A 16,727-nucleotide genomic window follows, 5' to 3' on the forward strand; every position below is an offset into this window, starting at 1 on the left:
GTCCTGTGTTGGAGACATTTATGCAGAAGCTGGATGGCCATCAGTCCAGGGATATTGGAGTTGCACCTGTACCACAGGTCTTGAGTAGAGCAGGGGGTTAAAATAACAGAACTGCAGAGCTGAAACGGACCACAAAGGTAAACCCCCTTTTGCAGCACTGATATAGCCTGGAATGGAGGTGGCCATTCAGTAGCTACTTAAGAATCTCAGGTGAAAAATCACCCACCACTCCCTGAGGTTGAACAGTTTATATAGATACCAAGTCCTTTAGCTGACGTCCTTGGGGTTGTAATTTGAACCCGCTGGTATATTTGAAGAATGCCGACCCAAATAAAAGCTTTCTTTTGTTGCAATAAAAATGCAGGCACAAAATTATTGGGATGTGTGGCAGCATTATTACTGTATTTTTCGGTCCATAAGATGCACCTGAACATAAGACACACCTAATTTTTAGAGGAGGAAAGGGGGAAAGCCCTGGGTTTTTTTTTTTTTGAGGATCAGCTCAAAGTTGTGCAGCTTCTTTTGCAAAGGGAAAAGCCCTGTTTTTATGGGGTTCAACTCACAGTTCTGCAGCTTCTTTAGGAAAGGAAAGGGAGCCGTTTCTACAGTTTCCAGACAGATAATCTAATCAGCCAGTCACATGTCGCTGGGGAAACAAACAGCCTCCATCTGCAGAACATTCAACAATGGAGGCCTGGGCAAGGGGGCGGGGCTGGAAAGGGAGCCAGCGACCCTTATCTCTCTCCTGATCACTTGCTGATCAGCTGATCAGTGGCTTCCTTTCAACACACCCTTCTCTCTTTGTAAAAAAAAAATGAACGATCTGCTTTTGGCCCCTGGGCAATTCGGCTCCAAGGACCACGCATTTGCTCCATAAGACGCACAGACATTTCCCCTTACTTTTTAGGAGGATAAAAGTGTGTCTTATGGAGCGAAAAATACGGTAATAACCTATTCATAACTCCAAAGAGATTATTTTTAAAAAGCGCCTTGACTACTATAAGAAATAACAGGGGTCAGAAATTACCTCTTCTGGGCTCAAGGGTGTGAGGAGTAGAATACTGCTGTATCTAGAAAGGAGCTCTGACTAAAAAGGAGGAGTGTATTTTTATGCCTGCAGGTTTGCACCGATGCAACAGAAAGGCGCTTTGTTGTCACCAAATTCATGTGAAAGGAGGGGCTCAGGGTGTTATGTAGTGATTCTGTGCTGGAAGATCTTGCTGACACTTTGTGAAGATAACTGGCTCTATGATGGTCAAAGGCCTGGAAACGATGCCTTATGAGGAATGGCTTAGGGAGCTGGGTATGTTTAGCCTGGAGAAGAGAAGGTTAAGGGGTGATATGATAGCCATGTTCAATATATAAAAGCATGTCATATAGAGGAGGGAGAAAGGTTGTTTTCTGCTGCTCCAGAGAAGCGGACATGGGGCAATGGATTCAAACTACAAGAAAGAAGATTCCACCTAAACATTAGGAAGAACTTCCTGACAGTGAGAGCTGTTCGACAGTGGAATTTGCTGCCAAGGACTGTGATGGAGTCTCCTTCTTTGGAGGTCTTTAAGCGGAGGCTTGACATACATCTGTCAGTAATGCTTTGATGGTGTTTCCTGCTTGGCAGGGGGTTGGACTGGATGGCCCTTGTGGTCTCTTCCAACTCTGTGATTCTATGATTCTATGATTCTACGATCCTTAAGCAATGTGGAATTTTTGCTAAGAGAGCAAGATGATGCCTTTGTTGGGTACGTGATGTACCTTAGGGAGCTGTCAAATGTATTCCCTCACAACAGTTCATTTCAGTGCTACAAGGGCAATACAACATAGATTGGACAGCATTACTAAGTATTTAATTTTATCAAAATGTCTCACTCCAACCCCAGCCTGGTATCTAAAACCTCCAGGAGAAAAGAATGTTCATGTCGATTGACACGTAGTCGTTTTTTTCTCAATGTGACTTTTGTTTCATGTTTCCAGCCCAGCCTGTTAGGCTGTTATGCATTTTCATGGAAGTAAAATGTTGTAGAAGCAATCCTAGTGAATTCATGGGCTGATCTGTCGGGAAGGACCATAGCCTTACATGCCTTACATGCAGAAGGTCCTCGTTTCAATCTGCAGGAAGGGCAGCGAAAGATTCCAGTCTGAAACCCAGAAGAGGTTGATGGACCCATGTTGTTGTTGTTGTTTGTTGTTTTATAATTTTTTAAATTAATTTTCACATTTAAACATTATCATCATATAAACCATAACAAACAAATATAATTTAAATAAAAATAGAAAATAGAAAATAAAACATTTTCACACCATATTAAATCCGTATTTTCAGATTATTCAGATCCCTTGACTTCCCTCCATTTCCTCCCCTGGTTCTTTTAAAGTATCTTATATTATACATATCTATAATTTCTTTAACCTTAACTATTTCCAATTTTAAACATTCTCCTTAATATTACAAGTGTTTTCAAAGACCTGCTATTGTATTAACTTCCTCACAGTGCTTTTGTAAATATGCAATAAACGTTTTTCATTTTTTATATATATTTGTTGTCTTCTTAATTTCTTAGTCTTCCAGTTAATTTAGCCATTTCAGCATATTCCATTAATTTAAGTTGCCAATCTTCTTTAGTTGGGACTTGTTCTTCTTTCTAATGTTGAGCTATCAATATCTGGGCAGCTGTTGTTGCATACATAAACAAATTTTTGTATTCTTTCGGTACATCCATTCCAGTTATACCTGTTAAGAAAGCTTCTGGCTTTTAAACAAATGTTATTTTCCCCCAATTCATTATCAATCATTTCCCAAAAACTTTTTATAACCTTACATTGCCACCACATATGGAAAAACATACCTTCTACTTCTTTACACTTCCAGCACTTATCTTTTGTCTTACGCATTTTTGAACATTTAACCAGAGTTAGATACCATATGTACATCATATTCATATAATTCTCAAGAGCTGTACATGCTGCAAATTTTATATCATTTTTCCATGTTACCTATTCTTTTATTTTGTTATATTCCTTTAATTTTAATTTTTTTATCCATTTCCATTAATAGCTCTCTATATGTTGCCCAATTGGGTTTCATGTTTATTTTTTTCTATGCTATTGCTTATAGTTGTGAAAGCCACCATGGTGTTTTTTGTTCTAATAGATCTTTATATTTTTCCCAAACTTAAAAACCCACCTTTCTTATTATGTGGTTCTGGAAGCTTCTATGTACCTTGGCCTTCTGATACCACAAATATGCATGCCAATCAAATCTGTTATCGTGTCTTTCTAAATCTAATAAGTCTGCATTATTTAATGTTATCCAGTCCTGTATCCAACACAAAAAGAGGCTTCATAATATAATTTTATATCTGGTAGTGAGAAGCCTCCTCTTTCTTTAAGGTCTGTTAATAATTTTATTTTATTCTTGGCTTCTTGCCTCTCCAAATGAATCTTGAAATATCTCTCTGCCACTCTTTAAAGCAACTCTCATTACTTATCACCAGGATTGATGGAAATAAAAACATTTTTGGCAATACATTCATTTCTTTTTACAGTGGTGCCCCGCTAGACGAAAATAATTTGTTCTACGAATTTTTTCGTCTAGCGAAGCGGCAATGACAGCCGCGCTCCGCTAAACGAAAAAAAAGACGAAAATTTTTTGTCTTGCGAAGCAGCCCCATTGACTTTTTCGTCTTGCGGGGCGGCTTCCGCTTGACGAATGCCGTTCGTCTAGCGAGTTTTTCGTCTAGCGAGGCATTCGTCTAGCGGGGCACCACTGTATTTCTTTCCATATTTTTTCATAATTATCTTTAAATATATATATATATATATATATATATATATATATATATATATATATATATATTTGCTGTTAACCATATTCCCAAATATTTCACTTTTTATATATAGTTATTTCTGTCACCTGCTGTAACTCTTTTTTATCCTGTTCTGGGATATTTTTTGCTAGGAGCTTTGTTTTATTTTTATTTAATTTAAAGCCTGTTACCTGTCCAAATTTTTGAATTATTTCTAATACTTTTACTAATTAATTAATCAGGTCTTCTACTGTGATCACTAAATCATCCACAAATGCCTTTAATTTAAATGATTTCCTAAAGTTATTCCTCTAATATCACCATCTGCTCTTATATCTCTCACCAGCACCTCTAAGACTAAAATAAACAATAAAGATGACAGGAGACATCCCTGTCTTGTTCCTTTTGTAATTATACACTGTTCTGCAATTACATTATTAATTATTAATATCAATTACATTCCTTATATTATCTTTCATATGTCTTCTTGGCAGAAATACTGTTTGGTCTTGATGTATAATTTCTAATAATATATTTTTCATTCTATTAGCTAATATATTTGCATACAATTTATAATCACTGTTTAATACTGAGATTGGTCTATAATTTTTAACTTCCATTTTGTCTGTCTCTTGTTTTGGAACAAGAGTAATAAAGGCCTCTTTCCAAGTCTTTGGCATTTCCCCTATCTTTAATATTTCGTTTTATAGTGGGTGAATTAAGTAATTTTCTAATTTTTTTGTAGCATTTTGCTGTAAGTCCATCTGGGCCTGGTGCTTATCCTGTTTTTGCTTGTTTAATGGCATTTGAGATTTCTGCTGTATTAATTGGTGCATTTAAAATATCCAACTTTTCATTTGTTATTTTTGGCAACTTATTTTCTCTTATATATCTTTCAATTTCTATTTTATCTTCTGGTCCGGCTCGATATAGGTCCGAGAAATATTTGATAAATCGTTTTCTAATCTCTCTTGTGTTGCAACTCAAAGGTTGTATTTAGATAACAACCGTCCAGGATGGACCCATGTTATGAGTCATAAGAAAGCAACCACTAATGTTCCTGTGATAGTATGGTTGTTATCTACATACTCTTTGAGTTGCAACACTGTGCAGATGTGATGAAACCCAAGACACATGCAGCATATCCTACATAGAAGCAGGGGTTGTTTCTTTACAGAAGTCAGTTCTACTCAAGGAATCCTCTTTGAAGGACTATCTAAGTCTGGTTTAAAGGTCCATAACTGAAAAATCAAGAGTAGGGGTCTTGATGTTGCCTATCAACTGTGAGCACATGGAACAAGCAGCTGGTGCATTTCAACTTTTTTGGCAAAGAGTTAAGTGGCCAACTTACCCAAAAGTTTCTTCCGTTTAGGAAATTTATATTGTATGCAGTCACCCACACATCGCAAGGAACCCTAGTAGGAATGTTTACTTACTTACTCTCCATTAACCACAGCAAAAGAATATAAGAAGCAGAAATCTGAATGAGCCTTTAGCTTCCTTGGAAGACTGCAGGTTCTTAGGTTTATGCAAGAGGGAGAAACATTTTTCTTTCTCCACTTTTTCTACCCTGTGCATAATTTTATTGTTCCCTATCATGTCTCCCCTTACTTGCTTTTTTCCTAATCTGAAAAGTTCCCACTGCAGCAACCTTTCCTCATAGAGGAGCTGCTCCAGTCCCTTGATCATTTTGTTTGCATTTTTCTGCACATTTTCCAGATCTACACAATATCCTTTTCGAGGTGCAGGAACAATACCAATACACAGTATTCAAAGTATGTGATCACACCGTAGACTAGCATTAGACTATTGGCAGTTTTATTTTCAAATTCTTTCCTAACACGAATTTCACCTTTTTTCACAGCTTCTGCACACTGGCTCAATGTCTTCATTGGGTGATACACTATATGAAGTTAGGATTTCTTGCTTCAATGTGCATACACTTACATGGAACAATATTTTCCATTTTAAGGCCCATTCACCCACTTTGGAGCAATTCTTTTGGACCTCTTCACAATCCCTTCTTTCTTTTGTCACACTGAATATTTTAGTTTCATCGCTTCACTGTCACTCCCAACTCTATTATGAACAAGTTAAAAACACTGGCACCAATACAGATCCTTGGAGACACCCCTTCTAACATCCATCCATTGTGAGAACTGTTTCCTGTTCTTAACCAGTTAAAGATCCTTGAAATGATATGGCTCTTATGGGTAATTGAATGCATTTAGCTGTGCATCAATACAATTATGGATACAATGATAAGAAGGTTAAGGGGTGATATGATAGCCATGTTCAAATATATAAAAGGATGTCATATAGAGGAAGGAGAAAGGTTGTTTTCTGCTGCTCCAGAGAAGCGGACACGGGGCAATGGATTCAAACTACAAGAAAGAAGATTCCACCTAAACATTAGGAAGAACTTCCTGACAGTAAGAGCTGTTCGACAGTGGAATTTGCTGCCAAGGAGTCTCCTTCTTTGGAGGTCTTTAAGCGGAGGCTTGACAGCCATCTGTCAAGAATGCTTTGATGGTGTTTCCTGCTTGGCAGGGGGTTGGACTGGATGGCCCTTGTGGTCTCTTCCAACTCTATAATTATATGATTCTATTAACTTCTAAGCTTACTCTGGTGGGGTTCTTTTTGGTGTGGGACTGTACCAAAGGCTTTTTGAAAGTCTAAATACACACTCTGTACTAGATCACCCCTATATAGTTATGGACCCTCTCTATGAACTCTAACTGTTGATTAGACAGGAATTACTTTCCTTCAGCATGTCTTCTTTCCTAGGTGCTTCATAATTTCATCTTTAATAATGTTCTTCACCAGTCACCATGAAGTCCACACTCCCATTCCAAACCCTAATACTTGAATCACTCACTACCAGGAAACTCCCACCCCCTGGAGAAGTTTCTTTGGCATGAGAGGATATTGCTTCAATCACTAGGAAAAAGCAGTCAGAACAGGCTCTGTAATGGGGTTGGGGTGTGTGGGAGAGACAGAGAGACAGAGAGAGAGAGAGAGAGAGAGAGACTGCCAGTTTGAGAAATAACTTTGAAATCCATAACATCACTCTGACAGCATTACCATCTGTTATGTTGGTATGGGTAATTGAATGCATTTAGCTGTGCATCAATACAATTATGGATACAATAAGATACAATACAATTTTATTACAGAATAAAAACAAACAGCATACAGCAGGGATGGGGAACCTGTAGCCCTCCAGATGCTAATAGATTCCAGCTCCCATCAGTCTCAGCCATCATTGCTAATGGTTGGGGATGATGGGCTTGCAGTTCAACAACATCTGGATGGCCACAGGTTCCCTACCTCTTGCATACCATATTTGAAAATACAAAATACAATACAACCCTACCACTTACTGACCAGCCTCTTCTGATGACATCTGAAGAAATAATAATTCGGCAGCAATACAGCCTGGTGGTTTGGTAGGAGGGCCATGCATCATATGAGAGATAAAAGGGTGTGGGGATGTGAAAAAGCAAGCAAGAGCAACCATTTGTCCTTCTTCAGTCCCAGGGGAAACTCACGCCCACACCCTTAATGTGAGATGGATAAAAATGGTCAAAGCGTTCGTTCTGTGCCACTGTGATGTGGTGTTTCCAATCCCCGGGGAGCCCTGAAAGACCAGAAGAGGGACTCTTAACCACAAAGATGTTCAGCCAGAATTATTTCAGCACTGGCTTCAGTTCCTGATTAACTTTATCCATTGGTCAATGGCACTTCACAGGGAAAGACTCTCCACCCACCCTGCCCCACCCCCTTTGCCTAATGGCCTTTATCTATGGACTCCACCATAAGCTTTTTGTTACCTGTCAGCACAAGCGGCTGTTTACTTTGCATCAAAATACTTTCTCGCTTCCGAGATGAGATGGGTATAGACTCATTCTTCACTTTCCTGAAGGAGTGGTTTTCCACCACAGAGTCAATTTGCTGGCTGTTCAGCTCCTTGCCAAGGAACTGGCAGATCCTCTTCACACTCCCTCGAAGGTCCTACAGAAGGGAAAAGCAAATGACTCTGAAGCTGATTAAGAGGCACACAGAGGGCATTACTGCTAGTTTGTAGGATGCATTTAACAATACTGATGCCATGAGTATATTGACCTCTCAGCCACCATGGTGCAGAAGCCAGAGTAGAATCCTGTTCTAAAAAAAAATGCCTCTCTTTTTGTCTCAGACTGCCTCTTGGCCTGCTCAGCACCGAAGGAGCATCTGAGACAGCAGCAGACCTTGGTTGTGCCCACACTAGGGCACTAACATATGCATGGGTCACTGAGTCCATGTGCAAATTTGTTTGCCTTCATCCACATATGAGCAGTTTTGATTTTATGCCTCCATAATCCATCCAGTTGCTTCCTGTCTATACTAGTGGGTGATGCTTGATGGAATGTTTTCATGCTGTGTGTCTCCCCATTCCCTCTCAATTAGTATATCCTTGTCCTTCACAAGTTCTGGAAAACTGAGGTCCATTGTGCGCACACTTTAAAAAAAATTGGGGGGGGGGAGGAGGAGGAATACAATATTTTTTAAACTATCAGATTTGCACAAAATAGCAATCAATAATAAATTTGTGTGTGGTTCCGCATGTTGTGGGCATGCATGCAAGTATTTGTTTGCATGTGCACAGACACCTAAAAGGAAAGGTCTTTTTTGAAGTAAGAAGTTGAAGAAAATACAAGTAAAAGGAGATATTGAAATAAATACAAAATAGCTAATCTGACGGCATTCCTGGTCTGACGTGGGACAAAGGAAGGGCACTCTGCATATGATATAAAGCTATTTTCCATTAAACGGCTTTCATATTAGGTTTAATCATGAAGAGAGGCAGAAAGGAATACTGCACGTTTAAATATATCTAGCAAACAGTACCAGAATTTACAAAAATGAGAATGGTGATAACCTTTTGTAAACTTCTTTGAGGTTGTTTTTTTTAATCAAGTGCTATATAGATTTTATGAAATAGATAAGCAATAAATAAGGTGAGGTAGCTATGGATGTGTGAATATAACAATGGGCTCATCTACACTTCTGCTTCTCTGCCACATGCCCCCAGGAAAACCCACTGTTTATAGCTGAATTGGAGCAAACATCCATCAGGTTTTTCTCCAGATGGGCGTTTGCTCAGACTTGGCCCAAAGAGCAGGTTTTCCAGGGGAAAGCAATGGGAGCAAATACAAAACGGCTTGGACTCATGCCTAGAAAGTATGAGTTACAAGCAGAAAACCAGCTGGACCCATGCTTCCTAGCTATGGGACAAACTTAAGTGTGGACAACTCTAGGATGAGCGCTAAGGTTGGACCACACCTGTTTCAACTCTTCAACAGTGATGAAAAAGAAGTTTTCCCTTTTCTTCATCTGCAGCCAGCCTTTCACGTGGTCAAACCAGGAGCCATGGGACACTGGAAGAGGAAAACAGAGGTCCCAGTAAGCATCAACAGTAGGGAGGTGTGTCAAGGAAGACTCAGGGAGAACAGACTAACCAAGAAGGTAGCAAGGAATGTCTAATGCAGCCTTTCTCAACCTTGGGTCCCCAGATGTTTTTGGCCTACAACTCCCAACATCCCTGACCACTGGTCCTGCTATCTAGGGAAGATGGGAGTTGTAGGCCAAAAACATCTGGGGACCCAAGGTTGAGAAAGGCTGGTCTAATGATATTCTCAAACACAAGCAGGATAGGAACAGGAAGCTCCTAAATCCTATCCAGATACTGCCAGATAGTTACTAGAATATATAATGACATGGAATTTGGAGTGAGACAACAACTATACCACTTCTCTTGGACCACACCTCCCATCAGCCCTAGTGTCAGGGTGCTGTCAGCGGCTCCCAGCTGGTTGCCCAGGAATGTATACAGACAACGAAAATTTTCTTACCGTCCTTTCTCATTTCAATCTTTACAGAGAGAGGCTATAGAACCCAGCATCTTGGATAATGGCATTGTCCAAAGTGAATCTCCACCCTCCGTCTCTCCCACTTCCTCATTCGTCACCTCTACGGGTGCTGCTAAGTGCCCTCTGTCTTCAAGCTCTTTGCTCTCCTACTTTCAAGGCTCGCCGGGTTCCGTGAGATGGAGGGTCTGGGGTGCTTTCTAATGGCAACGTGTCAGCCAGGTGTTGTCCCGGCTATCCCATGATTTTTGAGCTTTCCCCCTCATCTGCCTCTGAGCTGCTACCTCTCTCAAACCCCTGTTGTAAATCTAGACTGTCTTCCTCTTCCTCCTCCCTGGAAGGGTCAGGATGCGGAGGCAGTCTCCACCATTCCTCCTCTGCCCAGTCCCTGACACCCAGCAAGTATAGCCTGTGGTCAGGGATGATGGCATTTGTAGTCCAATAACAACTCCAGTGTCACACATTCCTTATAATATTGCCCCAAAACACTGAATTGGAGACCCCACTATATCCCCACCCGACACATTTGGGCCATTCACTACTAAAGGATATTATTAATTTTAAAAGGAAATGAGTTTGACTATCATGGCACCTCCCACCTTCCTTCTGATTTATCCCTGCTGGAATTACTGTTATAGAATAGGGCTCTAGCGATGGTTAAGAAGAGAGCCTTCATGGTGCCGTGGAGCAGACCTTTAGGCTGCATCAGATGGGGATGAGCCAATTTGCCTCTTTCCATACCATTCCCAGCTAAGAACTCCTCCAAGAACTCCTCCAGACTTCCAGGGTCCTTCCATTTTTTATAGCTGTGGTAGAACAATACCAGCACATCCTTGGGGTTACGTAGGGTGTAAATAACCTGGAAGAGAGGCAGCGGGTACATTTTAAGGGAGGAGCAGCAGCTGGACAAGCTCTAACATTGGGTAGTATGTGGCGGCCAAGTTGGGTGTCAGGAAATTAGCTATTTATTGTAGTTTTACTATGTGATAGTTACAGTTACAGTTACAGGTAGCTAGCCATGTTGGTCTGCCATAGTAAAAACAAAATAAAAAATAAAAAAAATCCTTCCAGTAGCACCTTAGAGTAATACCCCTCCCCACTCTCTCACTATATATAAGGGTCTGGTGACTTCTGTTTCAGTGTACAGTGGTACCTCGCAAGACGAATGCCTCGCACAACGAAAAACTCGCTAGACGAAAGGGTTTTGTGGTTTTTTGGGTGACTCACAAGATGAATTTTTCTATGGTCGTGCTTCGCAAGAGGAAAACGTTTTGAGAACCCCCCCCCCCCGCACAATGCATTCCTATTATAGGAAGTTTGACCCCGATAAAAGTTGGAAGCAAAATAAAGGGGAATTTTCCTGCTTAAATTTTCTTTGCAACCTTCTCTGAATTTATAGTCTCATAATTCACACTTTGCCTTCCACATTGCCCCTTCAATTTTAGGGACCTTTTAGGGGTGTGGGTGGGAAAAATTAAAAAAAGAATTGAATTTCAAAAAGGGCTAACTTTTACAGGTCCTTAAAAAGTTTTCCTGAACCTTAAAAGGTAAAGGTAAAGGTAAAGGTACCCCTGACCGTTAGGTCCAGTCGCGGACAACTCTGGGGTTGTGGCGCTCATCTCACTCTATAGGCCGAGGGAGCCGGCGTTTGTCTGCAGACAGCTTCCGGGTCATGTAGCCAGCATGACTAAGCCGCTTCTGGTGAACCAGAGCAGCACACAGAAACACCATTTACCTTCCCGCTTGAGCGGTCCCTATTTATCTACTTGCACTTTGATGTGCTTTCAAACTCCTAGGTGGGCAGGAGCTGGGACCAAGCAACGGGAGCTCACCCCATTGCAGGGATTTGAACCGCCAACCTTCTGATCGGCAAGCCCTAGGCTCTGTGGTTTAGACCACAGTGCGTCCTGAATCTTAAGTAGGTGTAAATAGTGGAAACCTGTGATATCTTGTTTCTTTGAGATTTATTCAAGAGCAGGTGTCTGGTGTCCCCTTATGGGACAGAGGAAATGGGACTGGTGTGGTTTGGGTTTTGTTTCGTTTTGTTTTAATCATTTTCTTTAATTCATTTCCCAGTGAAGATCCCTTCCATTAAGGAAAGATACATGAACATTGCCAGTGGCATGGATTGAAAAAGTCAGTCCCTGCCTCACCATACAGATATGGCTTCAGAACCCACCTGCATGGCTTCCTACTTGCCAAATCATCACATCAGCTAGTCTGCCCCTCAGAAGCAAAAGCTGAAAACACAGTTTAAACTCTGACATTTTGCCTGATTCTGAAAGTGAGACGTTTCATTGCGACTTCCAGCTTCAGAGAGAGCTTTGGGGACAGCCTAGCAAACTGGGGCCACAGCAATCCTCCGCTGAGGTAATGGACTGAACATTACCTATTCATACCGTTCTGGAATTAAGATGATGGTTAAAGAGTATTTCCTATAGTGCTCTCTAAGCTTGTACTATTACTGCTACTACTACAAACAACCCTCGTGGTACCTTCCTGGAAATGAGCTGTGCCAAATATTGACAGTACGGAATTCCAAGTATCTTTACTGCAGACAGACATGACCAGGCTTTTGTGTGTGAATTGTTCCTCTCTTACCTTGGCCTTGGACTCGAGAAAGGTCTTAGGGAAAAGGTTTATTGGAAGGTGAGAAGCCAAGATTCTGGGTGGAGGATATTTCAAGGCAACTTTCAGGCCATCAAAAGTCTCGATCCAGGTTATTTTCTCACTGCAAACCCACGAGGAGTCCCATCCTTGCTGGATTGCTGACAAGATCTCTGCCATCCAATGGCCACCTAGGAGGGAGTATAGCAATCATAGGGCTACCTCTTCTCCCACAGGCCTTTTGGTTCTGCAATGCACACCTTACTACTACTTTGACCACCAAAGCAAACCTCCTGGCAATATGAAATGTTTTAAATGTTTTTAAATTGTCTGGTGTTTTCATGTGCATTAATTTTTTTTTTTAAAAAAAACTTATTATTTTTATATTATTGCTTTAACTTTTTTAGTGTTTGCTGCCCTGGGCTCCTATGGGAGGAAGAGCAGGATGGGCATTTAATAAATAAACAAAATAAATGATTTGCCAATGCCACTTCAAATGACCTTTCCCTGTTTATTCTGAAAATGTTCTGCAGCTCTCATTCCACACACTGTCTTTCCTACCTGACTTGGGGTAAGAGACACTCAGTATATCGTCGTCCAAGAAGCGAAATTCTTTTTCCAGATAGGTGAGCGATTCTGCTGAGGACAGCGCTGTGGGGAATAAGATCCCATTGTAGACGAAAAATGATGATGACATTGAAAAACGCTAAAGACATTTTAAAAAAATAGATTAGTAACCTGGACCAAGAAAGTTTTACAACCTGTTACAAAGCATTTTAATTCTGATGGCCCTCAACCTTTCTGGACTGGAGGAATCATAGAAACATTTCTGCATAAAGATGAGCAACGGGAAAGCTGGTAGATGGATCAATGGTCTGATATGGTATAAGGCAAGTTGCAATGTTGAATTAAACATTCAGCCGTTTACTCCGAGCCATGAATGATAATCTTACTAGAGGGCTAGTGTGGTGTAGTGGTTAGTGTCAGACTGGAACCTAGGATGCCAGGAATCAAATCTCCACCCAGCCACTGGGTGACTTTGGGCCAGTCACTCACTCTCAGCCTAACCTATCTCACAAGCATAAAAGAGGAGATCTATGTACACCACCTTGAGCTCCTTTTAAAAAATGTAATAAATACAGATATAGTTACAGGTAGGGAGCCATGTTGCTCTGCCATAGTCAAAACAAAATAAAAAGATTCCTTCCAGTAGCACCTTTGAAGAAATGTGCATGCACACAAAAGCTCATACCAGTAACAAACTTAGTTGGTCTCTAAGGTGCTATTGGAAGGATTTTTTATTATTTTGTTTCAAATACAGATATAAAATACATATTTTTTTCTATGGGGCAGCCATCAAATCCACCATTATAAGAAAGAGGATTTCTGAATCAATCATATTAAGACACGAATAATCAACAATGGTATTTCATCAAGAATACAATACATATAGCCTTTTCCTTTTCTTAAATAAAAAACAACAACAATGTATTGTGTATGACACACTCCTTAGAATTATTCCATCCCGAGTGTTCTTAAAACTGTCACTCAGGCTAATGGTGTTCATTTGAAATCCCAACTGTATCCCCGAGGAAGGTAGAAGTCTAAACATTTAGCTACATAGTCTTACATACTGTATCTCTCTCTCTCTCTCTCTCTCTCTCTCTCTCACACACACACACACACACAAACACACACAAATATATATTGATACACCTATAGTGATTTAGAGATAGACATGTCATCATGCCTTAAGTGTCAGTTTGCATTTCATAATGCAGAGAGCATTGATCTGATATGCAGAGATCTTTCCTATTCTGATTAATTCAAGAGGGTTCTGGCAGCTTCTCTCTGTGTGTGAAAGAAACAAGCAGAAGGTTCATGATGTTTGGCTTATTCCTTCAGAGAAGCTGGGTACAGCTGGCTTAAACTGGTTGCATTACCTCTTCTGTCAAGGTCATGCTGACTATAAAAGTAAGACCAGAAGGAGCCTGGCTTTCACCTTCTTTTTCTATCTCTCTTCTGGTGTATATAGTGTTAAGGTTTAGTCTTATTATAAGTTATTGTAAGTTTAAGTCTGCCGCAACTCAATTTCTTATGGACAGTACCAATCCTGGATGTATTGGATTTGTAACCATTATGCTAATTTGCCTTCAGTAGCAGTAAAGCTCTGCTGGATGAAATATTAATTGTGTCTGGTCTATTTATTGGGAATCCTGCAACGTGTTTTAAGTTTTTTACTCTGCATAGCTGTCAACTTTTCCCTTTGCTTGAAAGGAATCCTATTCGGAATAAGGGAATTTCCCTTTAAAAGGGGGGGAAGTTGACAGCTATGTACTCTGCTAACTATACATTGGAGTTCGGCTCCAGATCAGGGCCGGCACGTCCATTTAGATGAACCAGGCAATTGCCTAGGGCGCCAAAATGGAGGGGGCGCTGGCCAGGCTTGGGCGGGACTGGCTAGTCAGCCCTGTCTCGTCCATTGGGGCTGGTGGCGGAGGGCGCCAGAGCGCCCCCCCAGGGATGCCCCCATGAGCCCGTCAGCATACCGGGTGCCCCCTCCCCAACCCGCCCCCATGGGCGGTGGGCACAGCCGCTGCCGCCCATGCTGCTCCCGAGCGGGCTGCGAGCCGGCCGCTTAGCCCCGTCTTCAAGCGCAGTGAGTGGGGATAGCCACGCAGCCCGCCGGCTGCTTGCCTCTCCACCACCCCCACCTCCCACTAAAGCAGGCTTTGGCGGGGGGGGGGGCAGAAGGTGGTTCGCCTAGGGTGCCAGAAGCCCTAGTGGCAGTCCTGCTCCAGTAGAAGCTGGGTAAATCACTTATGAAATGCCTGAGAATGGTGCTTGATAGATAGATAGATAGATAGATAGATAGATAGATTTTAATGGGCAGCCTGTGGCACCTACCAACAGAAGACCGGGCAAGTGAGCTGCCCAATGATGAGGCAGGTGACTAGGGAGGCTTCTTTGCTGCTCCTCCTTCTACCTGTCTCACTCTGAGGAGGAGGAGCCAATTGGGTCCTTCCTCAAAGTGAGACATTCCAAGTGAGGTGGCCAGGAAATTGCCTGTGCTGCCCACCATGTTTTGCTGCACTTCAAAACCATCATCATCAACAATAAAATTCTACCCCACCTTTTTCCCTGACAGGGACTCAGGGTGGCTTACATGTAAAATACAAACAATTAAAAACAAAAGAGGGGCAGAATATTTTTTTTAAAAAAAACAAAAAACAAAAACCAATCAAACCTTGTATATTATCTATTAAAGACATACGGATAATGGACAAGGTGGGTTTGGGCTTTCCAGATGTCTTCTTTCTCCCAGTGTCATGCTTCAGTGAACCAGTTACAGTTTATCCATTAACCATGCAATGGTGATCAGTAAACAATTTTCAGTGTGGTTCAATAAGCTATTGTTCTTCAACAGAAACTCTGAGAATCGTAGATCTGGCAAGGGAATGGGGGTCTTCTAACAACTCTCTCTTTCTTATAATAATATTTATTATTTTATGCTATAACTACTACAAAAAATAAAATATAAATTCACATTCATTTATCAACTTTGGCTATCATAGCCATGACTTCCCTCAGACCTTCCACATGGCATTCAGATTAATATCTCAATAATATACTTCTTTAGTCTACCATTGCTTATAATATCATATATCTCTTACTCACTCTAACTATCCTACTTACAATAATATTTCTACACATTAACTACAAAGCTTCTTGAAGTCCTATTAATGTATTCAATTGCAAATTATTAGTCAAATAGTTCGTAAACTTTAACCAGTCCTTGATGAATTTCTGGTCCCGCTGTTCCCGGATTCTTCCCGTCATTTTGTCCAGTTCTGCATATTCCATTAATTTCACTGTCCAGTCCTCTTTTGCCAGTATTTGTTCTTGTTTCCACCTTTGTGCTCGCAAAATCCTAGCCGCAGTCACTGCATATTGAAAAAGTTTAACATCCTGCTTTTTAATGTCTGTACCTATAATACCTAGTAAAAAGGCTTCCGGTTTTTTAACAAAGGTATATTTCAAATTTTTCTCAGTTCATGATATATCATATCCCAATAAGCCCTTACCTTCTTGCACCCCTACCACATATGATAAAAGGTACCGACTTTTTCTTTACATTTCCAACACTTATTATCAGACTTATACATCTTTGCTAGTTTAACTGGGGTGATATGCCATCTATACATAATTTTAAACATGTTTTCTTTTATTGATGTGCATGCCGTAAATTTCATTCCTTCCTTCCAAAGTTTCTCCCAGTCTTCTAACATAATGTTATGTCCAAAGTCTTTTGCCCAATGAATCATCACTGACTTCACTTCTTCATCCTTCAGGTTCCATTCCAACAGCATCTTGTACATTTTAGCAAGTATTTTAAAGTCATTATTTA

At 40.8% G+C, this 16,727-nt stretch overlaps 1 protein-coding gene across 1 annotated transcript; it reads right to left on the reverse strand.

Moving 5' to 3' along the window:
• Positions 1-7,333: 7,333 nt before the first annotated feature.
• Positions 7,334-15,279, reverse strand: LOC117051992 (sulfotransferase 2B1-like). Its single transcript, XM_033158718.1, has 7 exons — positions 15,227-15,279; positions 12,881-13,025; positions 12,314-12,510; positions 10,454-10,571; positions 9,129-9,223; positions 7,637-7,817; positions 7,334-7,443 (listed from the first exon to the last, which is right to left on the reverse strand). Exons 2-7 carry the CDS (start codon positions 13,014-13,016, stop codon positions 7,334-7,336), a joined length of 837 nt encoding a protein of 278 aa, XP_033014609.1. The 5' UTR covers positions 13,017-13,025; positions 15,227-15,279.
• Between the last annotated feature and the right edge of the window lie 1,448 nt (positions 15,280-16,727).

This window comes from Lacerta agilis, chromosome 8, assembly GCF_009819535.1.
Source record: "Lacerta agilis isolate rLacAgi1 chromosome 8, rLacAgi1.pri, whole genome shotgun sequence".
NCBI lineage: Eukaryota > Metazoa > Chordata > Lepidosauria > Squamata > Lacertidae > Lacerta > Lacerta agilis.